This window comes from Contarinia nasturtii, unplaced genomic scaffold (genome assembly GCF_009176525.2).
Source record: "Contarinia nasturtii isolate CC-2019 unplaced genomic scaffold, AAFC_CNas_1.1 Cnas_scaffold_1371, whole genome shotgun sequence".
NCBI classification, from domain to species: domain Eukaryota; kingdom Metazoa; phylum Arthropoda; class Insecta; order Diptera; family Cecidomyiidae; genus Contarinia; species Contarinia nasturtii.
Genome location: NW_022198708.1, coordinates 4,123,527 through 4,137,704, shown reverse-complemented (window position 1 = coordinate 4,137,704; position 14,178 = coordinate 4,123,527). Strand labels below are relative to the sequence as shown.

Genomic DNA, 14,178 nt, shown 5'->3' with positions numbered 1-14,178 from the left:
AGAGAGAGAGAGAGAGAGAGAGAGAGATAAAACAATGACTCATTTTTTTTATCGAACTGCCCGTTGGACCATTGTTATGAAAATGGGACGATCTACTGTAACACGAGAAAAACAAGCAAAACGCAACGATCAGACGTCAATAAAGAAAAGAAATTGAAGTGCAATGCATTTATTCGATTTAAACTAAAGCCTGTGCATTCGATATAACGATGTACTCTCTGATACTTCGTCTGAAAAAAAAAGAGAAGAAAATTTTAGTTTGCAAAAGCCTCATTTAACGAATATGATGAACATCGAACGACCGACGGCACATCGAGAATCCCAGATACAGTTCAGATTAAATAATAATAACAACAACTAAAGCGCATGTTTGTTGAGTGAACATTGTTTGTTTTTCGTCGTTCACATGACAACGAATTTTGATCAGTTAGATCGAGTAATGCAAATGAATGGAAATGCAGACAAACTTCGCAGTTTGATCGCGCTTCACAATGAAAGTTTCTGCTTGATATTTTCAAACAAAGGAACTTATTTTAAATAACGACATACCATACATCCAACGAGTACCAGTACCAATTCGAAATTATGTGTGTATGTATGAGAATACCTTATTAGCTGCAAAATCAAGGCTTTTCCCCATGGAATTTATCTCCGAAAACTTGACAATACATATTCAGTCTCAGGGACTAAATTCAGAGAATACTCTCAGAATTTTGACTCAACAAATGTTCCTGGAACACTTTGGAACCAAAGTTCATATGCACATTTAAGACAATTCAAACAAACTTTAATTGGAAATTTCAAATTTAAAGAAATATATTCATTCGCTTATTAGACTTGAATGTTCAATCGTTTTATAGCTAACATTGAAGAAATGACGTCCAACAACTATTCAATTTTGAATTATATTAAATATTTCATCATATTTGTTTATTCACTCTGATATCATTTTATCGATCGTACATCGGACATGGACAGTGAGAGGTTAGCGGTGACATTTCATTGTCAAGGAATGAATTTGCTTTATTGCAAATTTTTGGAATGGAATGTCCTCTGAATTTTGTCTCTAACAATGTATATGAACACGTACGGTCATTTTATTGCTTGCAATCCGTTGTCCAAATCATTTTCCTCCGTCTGTGTGACGGGCACCCGCTTTCACATACCGTGAACGAAACAGAAAACAGTTATGATTGCAACAACTTATAAATAAAATATCGTAACGGATATGTATGCACTATGAGAGAGAGAAAATAAAACAAACAAACGAACGAACGAATGGAAAAAAAGAAGCGAATACGGGTAAAGTCACTAATAAATTCGCATTGTGAATGCATTTCATCTCATTTTCAGTGTGGCTTGTAGTTATTCTCTCTTGAGAATTTGTGAATTCGTAGATTGAAATGAAATTCCCCCCGGTTCGCTGTGTTCGGATTGTTATCGTTCATCAATGACAAAGTTTTACTTAATATGATTTCCTTTCACGATGAATAAGTATTACATGCATTCGTTCATATTCGTTTTTGATGATGTTTCATTTAATTATATTTCTTTTTCTCACTCCATTCATATATGAATCTTTTGATTACGTTTTAAGTTTCGTCTCATGGTCCATTTGAATAGTGAGATTCGCTTTATTGATAGATATAACGTTTTCGTTGGCGTTCCATACCAAACTAAAAAGAAATGCACTCATATCGAAGTATTATTATTTGGCAGAGAATATTCGAAAGTTGCATCGACTGAAAGAGACACGAAGAGACAGAAAGATAGTGAGAGCAAGAAGAAAAATGTCGGGAATTCGACGAGTGTCATCGTTTTCATTTTTAAATGTAAATTATGGAAAGTATTATACGAAGTGGATGGCAAAAATTGAAATCAAACAAAAAGATAAAAGGGAAAAAAAGTGTACAAGACACCATGGCGAAAAAACCCGAAAAAGTCACAATTAAAAGAGATATAGTGTGTGGTGTGCATACTGCGCGCATCGTGTGATAACAATATTTTTTTTTTGTTCGCCGTTGTATATGCCGTCTTTATCGTTTCAATTGGCTGGATTCTTGTGTGTTTTATTTCATTTAGCCACATTTTATATCACATTTATGCGAATATTGTACCGAGTTTGAATGTTCACAATTTACAAGATCAATAATTATTATGCACCCAATCGTGTGTCTACCGCACAAGCTGTGCGCGATTTCATAATAATAAATGTGAATCGCAAAATAAAACCCGGCAATTTTTCAGTTCTAGTGCTGATCACTTATGTTTTTTGGCCATCACCATACATTTCTCTTTTTGAGTTGTATTGTTTTTTTTTTCTTTCGATTCTTCTTCTGTTTCGTTGCCCCCTTTCTCATTTGCGCATTTTATTTGCATACTATAGACTTTGCACCATTTTATTGAACACTGAATGGATCAGTTATTGTTCGAATTCAATTTCTCTCTATCTTCTACTCCCCCCTCTCCCTATCTCTCTCTCTCTCTCTCTCTCTCTCTCTCTCTCTCTCTCCACTGAGTCTGTGTATTGTCCGTAAGCCGTAAGACAGGCGTATTAGGTTGCCATTGATATTCAATGGCACTTTTTTTTAGTTCGATATATTGTTGACGTCCGTGTCGGACCGATGATATTCAGCAAATTTCATGCAAAATAAGTAAACTGTTAACCCATTGAATCGTCAGAATCACAACATGTTCCAATCTTTATTTCTTTCATTCTACGCATTTCATGTCGTTTGCGCATCATTCATGTGTTGAACACATTTATTCTTTGGCACACACACAAAAACAACGATTGCTGGGTAAAAAAAAAATATTTATTAGGTTATCAACGAAACGAATGTGGCAAAAAAAAAGAACATTGAATTTTGCGAAGGCTCCATCCGGAGTTGACAAACTTGCACATCAACACATTGTCACCGTTTCATCCGTACATCCCATTCCACTATATTTAAACTCTCTAATTGTTTCCCGCTGTTCAAATAGTTGCCCAGAAATGAAGAAGATGATGATGACAAAAAAGGGAATTTGCAACAACTTATTTAATTGAATCCATTAAATTCTTCATGCTAATCACCATCAAACCGTGCTAACGACGTTGGCCGTTTGAATATTGATGTTTATTAAATTTAATTATAAATTCATTTTTTATAGACATTATATTAGAGGTTATACCAAACGCATACTAATGTTCGGATGAAATTATGCAGATGGCTCTCAATTCAAAGAATATATTATAACCACAACCAAATAAAGTATTCAAATGTCGATGGAATGATCTAATTATCCAAATGTCTAGATATGCGCTCTTGTTGATCAACGGCTTTTTTCCTGATCCGCACAATTTGAACAACATTTCAATTCGATGGAATAGACCACCCTCCGTTCATTTATGGCTTTCGCTTGTAGATCAATATTTAATGTTTAACTCTAAACTTCAAGTCCAACTCGAACTCGAACTTTTGAGTTCTCAAAAGTCATGTTCAAACTTGATTACCATCCATTTTTTCATCAGATCCTCAATTGAAAAATCATGAACTTCGTTATAATTTTCATCGTTACATTTAGTTCGTACACATGATAATTTTCGATGTACACATATATGTCTATAGGTCTTTTGATTACACTTTTTACACACACAAAACACAAATTCTTTTTTTTTTTTCATTTCAGAAGCAGCGGGAGAACTAGGATGGACTTTTACGTTAATTATAGTATCGATAATATCAGGTAATAATATTCCTTCGCTAGAAAACAGATTCACTCCATAATGCGTTTCGATCGCATTCGATTTGATGTTTTATTCTTCAATGACGATTTGTGATTTATTTATTGTTTTCAGCTCTGTTAGGTGCTATCATCATGGTCATAGTCCTTAGGTGTAAAAGGTAACATTTTAAAACTTCTTCATTAATCGAACACGTTTAAGTCACGTATTTGTTGTTATAACCATTCACAAATGAATAAATCGAAATCGACATGAACTGTAAAAATTGATCACTAACAAATCAAAATATCACGCATGTTATATGTTTAAATCGTGGCCGTCTCGTCTGAGCATTATAGAGCCATAATTTTAATATACACAAACTAAAAATAACTACAACAACAAAAAATTACAATTGAAAGCTGGCGTAGAAGAAAAGGTACCGCAATAAATACCAATTTATATGTGATTTGAAATGACAGTAAACTACTTGATTAAGCTAGAAATAGTAGCGATTCTTTGGCGGATTTTGTCTTATAATCTTGCTTATAATTTGCTTCTGCTGCTATATGCCGTTTTAATTTCGATCCAAATTTGGTTTGTGTTTAAAATTTATTGCACGAGAAATCCAAATGAAATTGCTACAAATGCTCATAGCTGGTTTAGCGCCAAATTCATTCCCACGCACCTGTTTGCACTCAAAAGAACCACCATCGCGTATGCCTTTATCAATCGTTAAGAGAAGAAAAAAATAAACACGTATATTTAAAAAAACATGTCGATATAAATACAATTTTTACGGCTCTTTAAATAACTGAAATGATAAAATTCGATTAATCCGCGGAAAATGCAAAATTATTAAGTCATGTACAGTTATGGATTTAAATATTGTACGAAAAGGAAAAAAATATATATATAGCGATAATTCGATGAATATGAAAAGAACGGATCAAGATGTGATTGACTCAAATAAAGAATTCATACGATGTCTTCAATTTTAGCACTACTGGCGCTGGATGACCGTTTTCCCTTACGACGTGTTGCTGTGTGTTCGCGATAGTGATCTAACCAAAAAATTACAATCATAAAAAAACAATATTAATATAATATCCAAAATGATTGTGTCTTAATTTATTCCTGAGTTTTGAGGTGCTCAAGTGATTTGTTTCGTGAATGAGTGAATAACGAGGAATAAAAACCAACATTAGATTTGATTGGCCCGAGATGTCGTCGGTTGTAAATGACAGTTAATGCTTGTATAAAGAGATTACGTGCTGTTGTTGTGTTTTTTTTTGAAGATGTTTTACAGAGATCAGCATAAGCCATGTAAATTATAACGAACCGTTTAATGGCAAAATTTGAATAAAATTCTAAAAAAAATTAGCGTTTGTCATAACTTCATTAGGAATGTGTTTCTTTCCGCCTCTCTTGTGTCAAACAACATGTGCAAACGGAACGTGTGCAAATGAGGCCCATAATTTTACGGTTTAAATTTTAAACCAATCAATATATATATGTTCGAAAAACAACATCCAAAAACCTATCAATAGACATACATATTAACATTGTCGAATACAAAGTTGATGATACTTTATGGTTGGCACATTTTTAAACTGCAAATTGATTGGCATCATCTGTTTGAGGAACGGAAAATCGGCGAAGAAAAACAAAACAAACAAATAAACAAGCGTTTATGTCGAACATGAACAAACGTGGTAATACACAATCATGACATTAATTCATGCAAATAAAACATTTTAAAATTGTCGCATTTTGATGGTGAATGCGATTATATTCGGTTCATATTTACATACAATGTTCACTTTTAAAACAACGAATGAGAAAGAAAGAAAACGGAGTCAGATCGATGGGCTGCCTGACATATGCATTAAAATATATATATATATATTATTTTGGGTTTGGAGCGAGAACTGGCACTGTCAATGAGCGCACATGACATGCACACACACACCAACATGAAATAAACACATTAAAATTAAAAGTAAATCTCAATGTATTTGAATGTCGTGCGCCCGGCATCTCGCCAATGCGCTACAAATTCAGTTGCAGAGGTGCGCTTAATTCAAATACAACGTATTTGAATGTCGATTTTCTGTAAAATATTTTGTATATTTCGTGTATCGATTACGTTTGTTGTTGAGGATACTTTTTGCAGAATCTTTTCAACATGCATACCTCCCCCTCCTCTCTCTCCCGTCGAAAACAAATGAGAGTTTATTTGCCTGTGAGAATCTCATTTGGTTTCCTTTCTATTACAAATGATGACTCATTTAAAAGTGGCAGCTTATTGTATATATGCTATTCCACAAGTGAACTCACGCTTCATGGGCTCTAATATACACATTCAACCGATTTTCGTCTGTCATATAACAATGCAACAATCTCTCTTTCACACAAAAAACCATACTATTTGCGCTTCGTGTGCCTCGAACATTTTAGATTTGAATTCATATTCACTTTGCGAAGTTTTGTTCGTGGCCAAAATTGACTATTGGTTGTTTTAGTTGGGAACGAGCATATTCGTTTTGCGAGACAACTTCAGCTCCAAATCGGCATTTTATTACATAATCAAACTTACAGCGATTTAATAAACATATTTTTTGTTGTTGTTGTTGTTGTTCGATCGTCATTTTTCGTTCTATATATTGCTACATGTGCATTTATACTTCAAACATTTTGCCGTTTGTCGATGCAACAACACTTTTTCTGATCAATTTCAAACAAACATTGGTAAATGTTACAATCTCTTGGTGTACGAACTACAGGGGCACAAGAATGAAGAGAAGGAGGAGAAACAAAAAAAAAAAAAAACTCTCGACGAATAGACAGAGTTGATGAAAACATGCTGAAATGCCGTAAAAGTTACGATTGTTGCAATTTAACATAATTTATCTATTTTTCAACGTTGAAATTGTGCACTCGACATATATATGTATATTTTACGGTTCTCGCTATCTGTTTTTCCTGTGTAATTCCATATTAAATGGTCGCCTATTTTTTTTTTGTTTCAACCTTTCGTTTGCAACGTTTTTGAAAGCCCCGGCCATGATCGAAGGAAAAATTATTTGAAAATATGCATTGCAATGAAGACCTGTCGCAAACAACACATTTCGATCCGCGTTCGCAACAGAAGTGAGGAGGAAGAAGAAAAAAAACTTAAATACAAAGTAATTTTAAAAAAACACACATACATACGTATTACGAAAATGGTATTACAGAGAGAAAAAAATATTGAGATATAAAAGCTAATTAAGCGAACTTCTCTATTTGTATGGTTTAATGAATCAATTATTTGGCACGATTGCAGTTTGCACTCTGCAGTTAGTTAGCGAATATCGATGCAAAGAGATCTATTTGTGCGAGGAAGTGAATAAGTGGGACATTCAATTGATTCATAATGAATACACATAACTTTTGTACTGATATAGATTGGAATGAGAGTTACACATTTTTTTATATCATGCGCTCGCAGACTCAACTTACTGCCCAACATACTTGAGTCAATCAAGTGAAGTGCACTGTGCGGACTTGTTTCAATAAATATATATGTATAATTCCGACCATTGAAAGTATGCTTTATATATATATATTTTTTTCGTTTTTCTTCATCATCAAATGACTTATCTTTTTAAGTCAATTTCTCGTATGAGAAAATCCACATGGATTTCACTGTGGTCTCACTTTTTTGCAATCGTGCACAAAGTCAATTTGTGTTTGAGAAAAACACCTTTGGATAAAAAAACAACAATTCTCTCACATGACTTTGGTTAAAGTTTTCAAAGCAGCTATGCGCTGCTGCAAATGAGACCATTCGAAATTCAACTTATTTAATTAGACAAGTTTTGATGAAGTTTATCTAGATGGTATAATCATTTTACGTTGAGAAATTGGCTTATCATTGATATATATATGCACATATAGTTTCAACTATGTTTAATAAACGTTTGTGCGCCATGGCAATGTAGTTTCCATTCCAAAATTATGCTCGCAATAAGCTTTTCTCCGGCTCATGACTGAGCTGTATGTAATCTTATTTATGTGCGAATTATGATGTCACAGACGACACAAACAATAATACCACCAAGTCTAATCAATTTGACTTTAAATGATTCACAGCTCGCATAACATTATTTATGCATACAAAACATTGGCAAAAAGTTTGTAAATTTTTTTTTATTTTTTATTTGCGTAACTTGATAAAGTTTTCACTTTAAGAACCATACCAAAATCGATTAAAATACGCAATTTTTCGACGATGCATAGTTTGCAATGAATTTGAGTGCTATTAAAATGTGATAAATGTTCATGGAATGCCGGTTTCAGATCGTTCCCGGTTTTTTTTTTGTCTTTCTTTTTATTTCGCATGCAATATTTCGAAATTATTGAATTGAATGAAAAATGTGCAAATTACCACACTGTCGCTGTCACCAAATGAAGCAGAGAGTAAAATAAACTGAATGAAGAACTGGAGTTACACAGATATAACAAACTGTATGATTCATATTGTGATGCACAGCAAACAAAACTCATGCTAAATAGAGAACTGATGATTCAACAAAACGGCAACAATCTCTATTTTTATTATTTTCACTTAATACCGAATTAACCGTCACATTTACGACATTCAAAAAAGATGCGCTCGCTCTCACAATTCTTACAGATATATCGTGTACATCAATTGTAATTATTGCGCCTTTTTTAGCTAATATTCAAATAGCAAAAAAGTGCTAAATTTGCCAATACGCGACCACGTTAATGTAAACAGAATACCGACAAACTATACATATATTTCCGAGAAAATATGTTTGTACACAAAACGATTAGACGAAATGAAGCGAGATAGAGAATTAAAGGGTGTGTGTGTGAGAGAGAGAAATGCAAAAGGCAAAGAGAAGCCAAAAGAGGTGGAAACATTACATTACATTCGCAACATTTCAAGTCACAGCGCAATGCGCGCGATCCATCGCAACACAATAAATATTTCTTTAATAACAACTTAGGAAATAAAATGTCACATAAATAAAAGTCATTTTCGATGTGCATATATACTTTATGGCGACAGCCGCAAACGCACACTCACATACACACACAGATATACTCAACATGGATATACTCAATGGCAACCGACTATTTGGATCTTACTTTTCCTCTATCTGTCTCCTGGTGGTGCAAGGCACGCACCAATGATGCAACAACGTGCAACGAGAAATGTATTCTCACTTCTCCTTTTCTCTCTCTCTCCCTCTCTCTCTCTCGGTTTCTCACTCACCAGTTCTTTACATTTTTCTGTTGACTGATTTGCGCTGGCAGAAACACCAAGAATCTCATGCTATTCTCGTCGTCTTCTGTTATTATTGTTATTATTATGTTTCTTTCTTTCATTCTTTCCAATTTGTGCTTCATCTTTTTCATAACTCATGCATTTGCTCACGCGCTTGTATGTCTGACTCGATGCAAACCATTTTACACATTTAAACCGATAAAATGAAGCAAGAATAGCTTCATTTGACCTAATCATCTCTCGGGTGTTTTATGTGTTTTGTTTTGTTGATTCTGTGCGTGTTTTTTTTCTCTCGCTTGTGTTCGTTCTTTTCATGTTCGCATGGCTGTCGGTGTCTTCGCCGTTGTCGTCGTCGCCGTTGTGGGCATACAAGTGCGCGCTCTTATGCATTTTAATGTTGTTGTACTCTGACCGACGAAGAACCTGTTGTATTCAATGATTGTTGTTCTTTATACTCAAGTGCATCAATTAAATTTGCCGTTAAGATAAGCCGTTGAAGGATTTATCTAACTTATTAACACAACAATGGCAAATTAAATAATATCAGTATGAAACGGGGCAAAATATGGATGAAACTACAATACAAGACACATTTTGGTTCTCGTTTGAGTTAAGAATTTGGCGTAATTTCTCTTTCTCCCACCGCCCATATCTCTCTCTCTCTCTCTCTCTCTCTCTCTCTCTCTCTCTGTCTATTCTTTCCTTTTCACTCGATAGCACTTTGCGTGTACAATATGTATTTTAAATAATGGAAATGACCGTTGTAAGTAATTCAAATGGAAATCGTCGAACGCAAATATTATGTGCGCGCGCGCCATTGGTGCGTGAAAATTTATATTGGAGTCTTGGAACTCTAATTTGGTGCCGCACATATAAACGATCACATTCGTTGTGATTGGCCAATAAAGCAGTTACTATATATTACCATTGATTTCAATATTTTCACCATTCGATTGCGATTGAACGGAACGGATTTGTTTTTACTTCTTTCACGCGACCAAATTAAATTCAAAATTGAACGCTTCGTTTCTTGAATCATTCGATGCGTTTATTCCTTTGGCCATTGTTTGCTCATCGACTGTGGGAGTTTAAAACGCTAATAATTTAATGGTTTTTATTTTCTCCTGAAGTTTTTCATTCATTTTGCATTGCTGTGCGTCCATTTATTTTTGCTCTTTGCGCCTTTCGTCGCTCATTGCTCGTCTCATCGAAGAAGAGAAATCGATAATTATGTAAATGCAGATAGCTGCAAACGAAGAGAGTTGGGAAAAAAAGATCAACCAGCAAAAGAGCGAGAAAGAGAAAAAGAGTTCAGGTAATGAGAAAAAAAAAATTAAAACTGAAAGCCAGCGAAAATCTCGTAACGGCTATTAAAATGACATTTTTAATAAGATTTTTGTGTGTGCTTTTTGTGTCATTCTTGGAATGTTCTTCTCAGTTAATTTTTTTTTCTTCTTCTCAATACACGCGCATGTGATGAGAAAGCCAAAGAACCAATGAACCTGCAATGCAAATGCAAGTGATGTTCTGACGTGAACCATACAACAGCGGCCTAACAAATTGGATAAGAGACTGGAGAAAGAATGAAAAATAAAACGAATAGCAAGCAACAAAGTCGATGCAAAAACAGACCGGACCACAAACAGAAAAACTAAATTTATTGTTATTGATGTGAATTTATTTGTAAATCGTTCTACGTCAATTGCCAGGAATTGCTTGTTGGCAAGGTTACAAGTTGGATGTGCTGCTGATGCATCCTCATTTTTAACATATTTAAAAAGAATATCTTTTTGTGCAACAAGAGAATGCCCGGTTTGCATTTGGTCATTGATTTTTTTTTGTCGCTTTTGCATCCAACCGATCACATTTGAATTCAAATTAGATTTTCTTGTTCGATGACATTAGCTCAGTTGAGTTCACGCAACGCTGCAAAGTCATACATTTAAATAACCATAATTGTCTCAATAACTTTCAATAATTTATCTACTGAACGACGTTCAAGTATTCACAAACTTCAAATATTTTCGAAATGAAAATTAGCCGAACGGTTCAAGTCATTGCGAAACATTGTGGTGGCATTTCGACTGGCAAATCTTTAAAAAGCGTTCAATATTGTTGTGAATGGTGTTTTTTGAATTTCTTTAACAAGGTATCAAAGGAATTAGTGGTCAATTTTTACAAACGATTTTTTAACTATAGACAAAAAAAAATGCTAATATTGACTAATGATTGTTTACGATTTCTAATCCCACTGGTTTTTTTCTCTCTCTCTTTGCTTTTATCTTTCAGAATAAACAGCCCAAATACAAACGGTAAGTTTGAATTTACAAAAAAATAAACTATATGAAAATCCATGACGGATCTTTTTTCTCACCATAGAAATACACAAGTTATTTAGAATGAAAAATGAAGCGATTTCATAGCGTTGCTAAAATGTAAAATTCGTTCCAATATTCAAAATCGAAAAAACAAACAATTTCAACAACTATCCGATGAAAGAATCAATGAATCTCAAGAGAATTTCGTAATAAGTGTAAAATTCTTCAATAATCGTGTAAAGCATTGCATGCTGAACGGAATAAAATATGGAAGACAATTTGTGTTTTTAATTGATCTCGATTTCACGGTTCCATACACATCATTTAAACGTGTATTTGAAACTTGTGAATATTTACATTTTTGCATTTTACAAACAACTTAATGGGTCGCTCATGGTTTCATTCTTTTTTTTAAATAATTTTGTTTTGTTCTCGTCCGAAGCCGAAAGAAATGTCTCATTTTTTGTTATTTATTTTTTTCGTATTTTTTTTTCTTCTCATTCGTTCTCTCCATTTGTCCAAATGTAATTTGGAAAATTGAACAGGTTCACGCAAATTACCCTCCTGGTGGAGTCGCGTTAATCGTTCCAATATGTCAGCGGACGCAGCACGAAATATAACAATTAAGCAAACAGTAGATAATATACGGCCGGGTTCACATGTGAATAGTAATTCAGGTGTTTGGACATGGTTGAGTACACGACGTCCATCGTCCAGTCCAATTGATCAGATAGGCGCATCATCTGGTTCGCCTGTTGAAAATCACTATACACATATGATGGACGATGCATACAGTCCAGAACCAACCGATGAAGCATTGTACGCTGAATTAGATCGTGAATCAATTCGTAGCGGCAATCCATCATACCAAAATACGGCGTATTCGCAATTCGGCGAACATGATATGCCAATTGTATCATCAGCACCATCTTCAGCATACTATTCGGATCTATCGACGACCGGGAATAATGTGGGCGATCGATGCTACGAAGTGGTTGGCATGACACATTTATCAGCACCAATGCCACACTGGGAATGCTCCGATACAAATTCAAATGGACGACGACCACCACGATTAGCCGCAATCAATGAATCAAGCGTACCATCCGATTATGTATAAGATGGCAAGGTATATGTGTTTGTGTGTGTTTGTAACCAAAATATGGTACGAGATGCAATATTTCTGTGGAACACAATTAGCCCCATAGATAATCTTCATGATTTAGATTTCGAAAAGAAAACACACACACATTTACTTTAAACTATTCTGTCATTTCTAATGAATTTAATCGACGAGCTTACTTATTTTACAGAACTTTTTTTACAAATAAGCGAAATATAGACACACAAATAAGGTTTAAACAAATGAAAACAAACAAAAAAAAATTCGATGAAAATGTGACGCGAGAAAATAAAAAAATATAGTGAAAATGTGATAATGTTCAACAAGTTAGCATAGTGAACATATTGATGAAGAAGAAAAAACAATTTCGATCAAGATCGTTGATCTTGTAAATTCCAGTATATAATTTTCCGAAACTGCAATCGAAGAAAATAAATACACACACACAAAAAACATGCATTTAAAACAGACAAACTAAAAGACAAGTGGCATAACGTCGAAGCATTTAGGTAAAATGAGCTTAAAACAAATACTATATGTATAGATATATTTTCGAGAAGGAACAAAGAGAAAAAATGCAGTGGGAGAAAAAAAGATGTATTTTATATAATAAAAACACAAATAATACAAAGCCATATAATATGTTCATCACTTTTTTCTCGTCTTGCTCTTTTGATGCGATCAATAAAATACAATGTTACAACGAACAGAGTGTAGTAGAAAAAAGTTTTAAGAAGAAGAAGAAAAAAAAAACGAATCACTGAAGACGATGGCGACGGCAGAAAATTCCAAATTAAATGCCATGAGACAAAACAGAAAATCTATTTAATTTATTAACCCAATTAAATTAAATGAATTCATGTAAAAATAACAGAGATAATAGCTAAAAAAGTACACACTCCACACGAAACTCATTATGCAATTTATAATCGAAACAAAGTCGTTTGTTGTTCTTGTTCCCATTTGTTTCTATATTCTTTCATTATTTGCTGTCATTCCATCGTTATGACAATGATTTATTTGATCTTGGTTTTGATTTGACAGATTTTCGCTACATAGTCCAATATGAATGGTAATATTCAACTATTCACACAAATCATAACTAACCTCAATATGAACAAAAATTGACATAAAACTGGATTTATCCGAAGTCTCAACCGTTTTTGGGATAAATTTTAGTTCAGATTTTTTCTGCTCAAATATTTAAGTGCTCAACATATATCCCTTTGGCATTTGAGCGGAAAAAATGCATACTAAAATTTATCCCAAAACGGTTGAGACTTCGGATAAATTGAGTTTTATGTCAATTTTTGTTCATATTGAGGTTAGTTGTCATTTGTGTGTTTGATTAAGCGATATAATTGCACCGCTATAAAAATCAAAATCAATTTCAAAACCATTAGTCATTGAATGAAACACCATGAAGACAAAAAATCCAATGCGATGAAAGAAAAAAAAACACGAACGGACAACAAACAAGCAAAATGATATGATGTATACAAATTGTACAAAACATTCCATAAAACATTATCGATAGGGCACAACATAAAATGTCCTAATGCGTGAAATGAAAAAAAAATCTCGATTAGAACACAAAATGCCAACCTAGATTTAAGCAAAATCAACTGTTAATTCCATATCGAAATTGACCGAAATCAATAAATGGATAAAAGAAAAATGTTTTGTAAAATCTTTGGATGAAAAAACAAAGACTTTTTTTTAAAATTAT

The 14,178-nt window shown here is 33.7% G+C and overlaps 1 protein-coding gene across 4 annotated transcripts in view; it reads left to right on the top strand.

Annotated features, from left to right (window-relative positions):
• Positions 1-14,160, top strand: part of LOC116345920 — a 58,506-nt gene extending 44,346 nt beyond the window's left edge. For 3 of the 4 annotated variants that reach the window (XM_031775699.1, XM_031775698.1, XM_031775700.1), the window contains exons 5-8: positions 3,673-3,729; positions 3,842-3,887; positions 11,298-11,320; positions 11,872-14,160. In XM_031775699.1, coding sequence (XP_031631559.1) covers positions 3,673-3,729; positions 3,842-3,887; positions 11,298-11,320; positions 11,872-12,446 — 701 coding nt within the window. In that variant the 3' untranslated portion in view covers positions 12,447-14,160. The remainder of the gene's footprint in view (positions 1-3,672; positions 3,730-3,841; positions 3,888-11,297; positions 11,321-11,871) is intronic. The other variant, XM_031775701.1, reaches the window with a different exon arrangement.
• Positions 14,161-14,178: the final 18 nt, after the last annotated feature.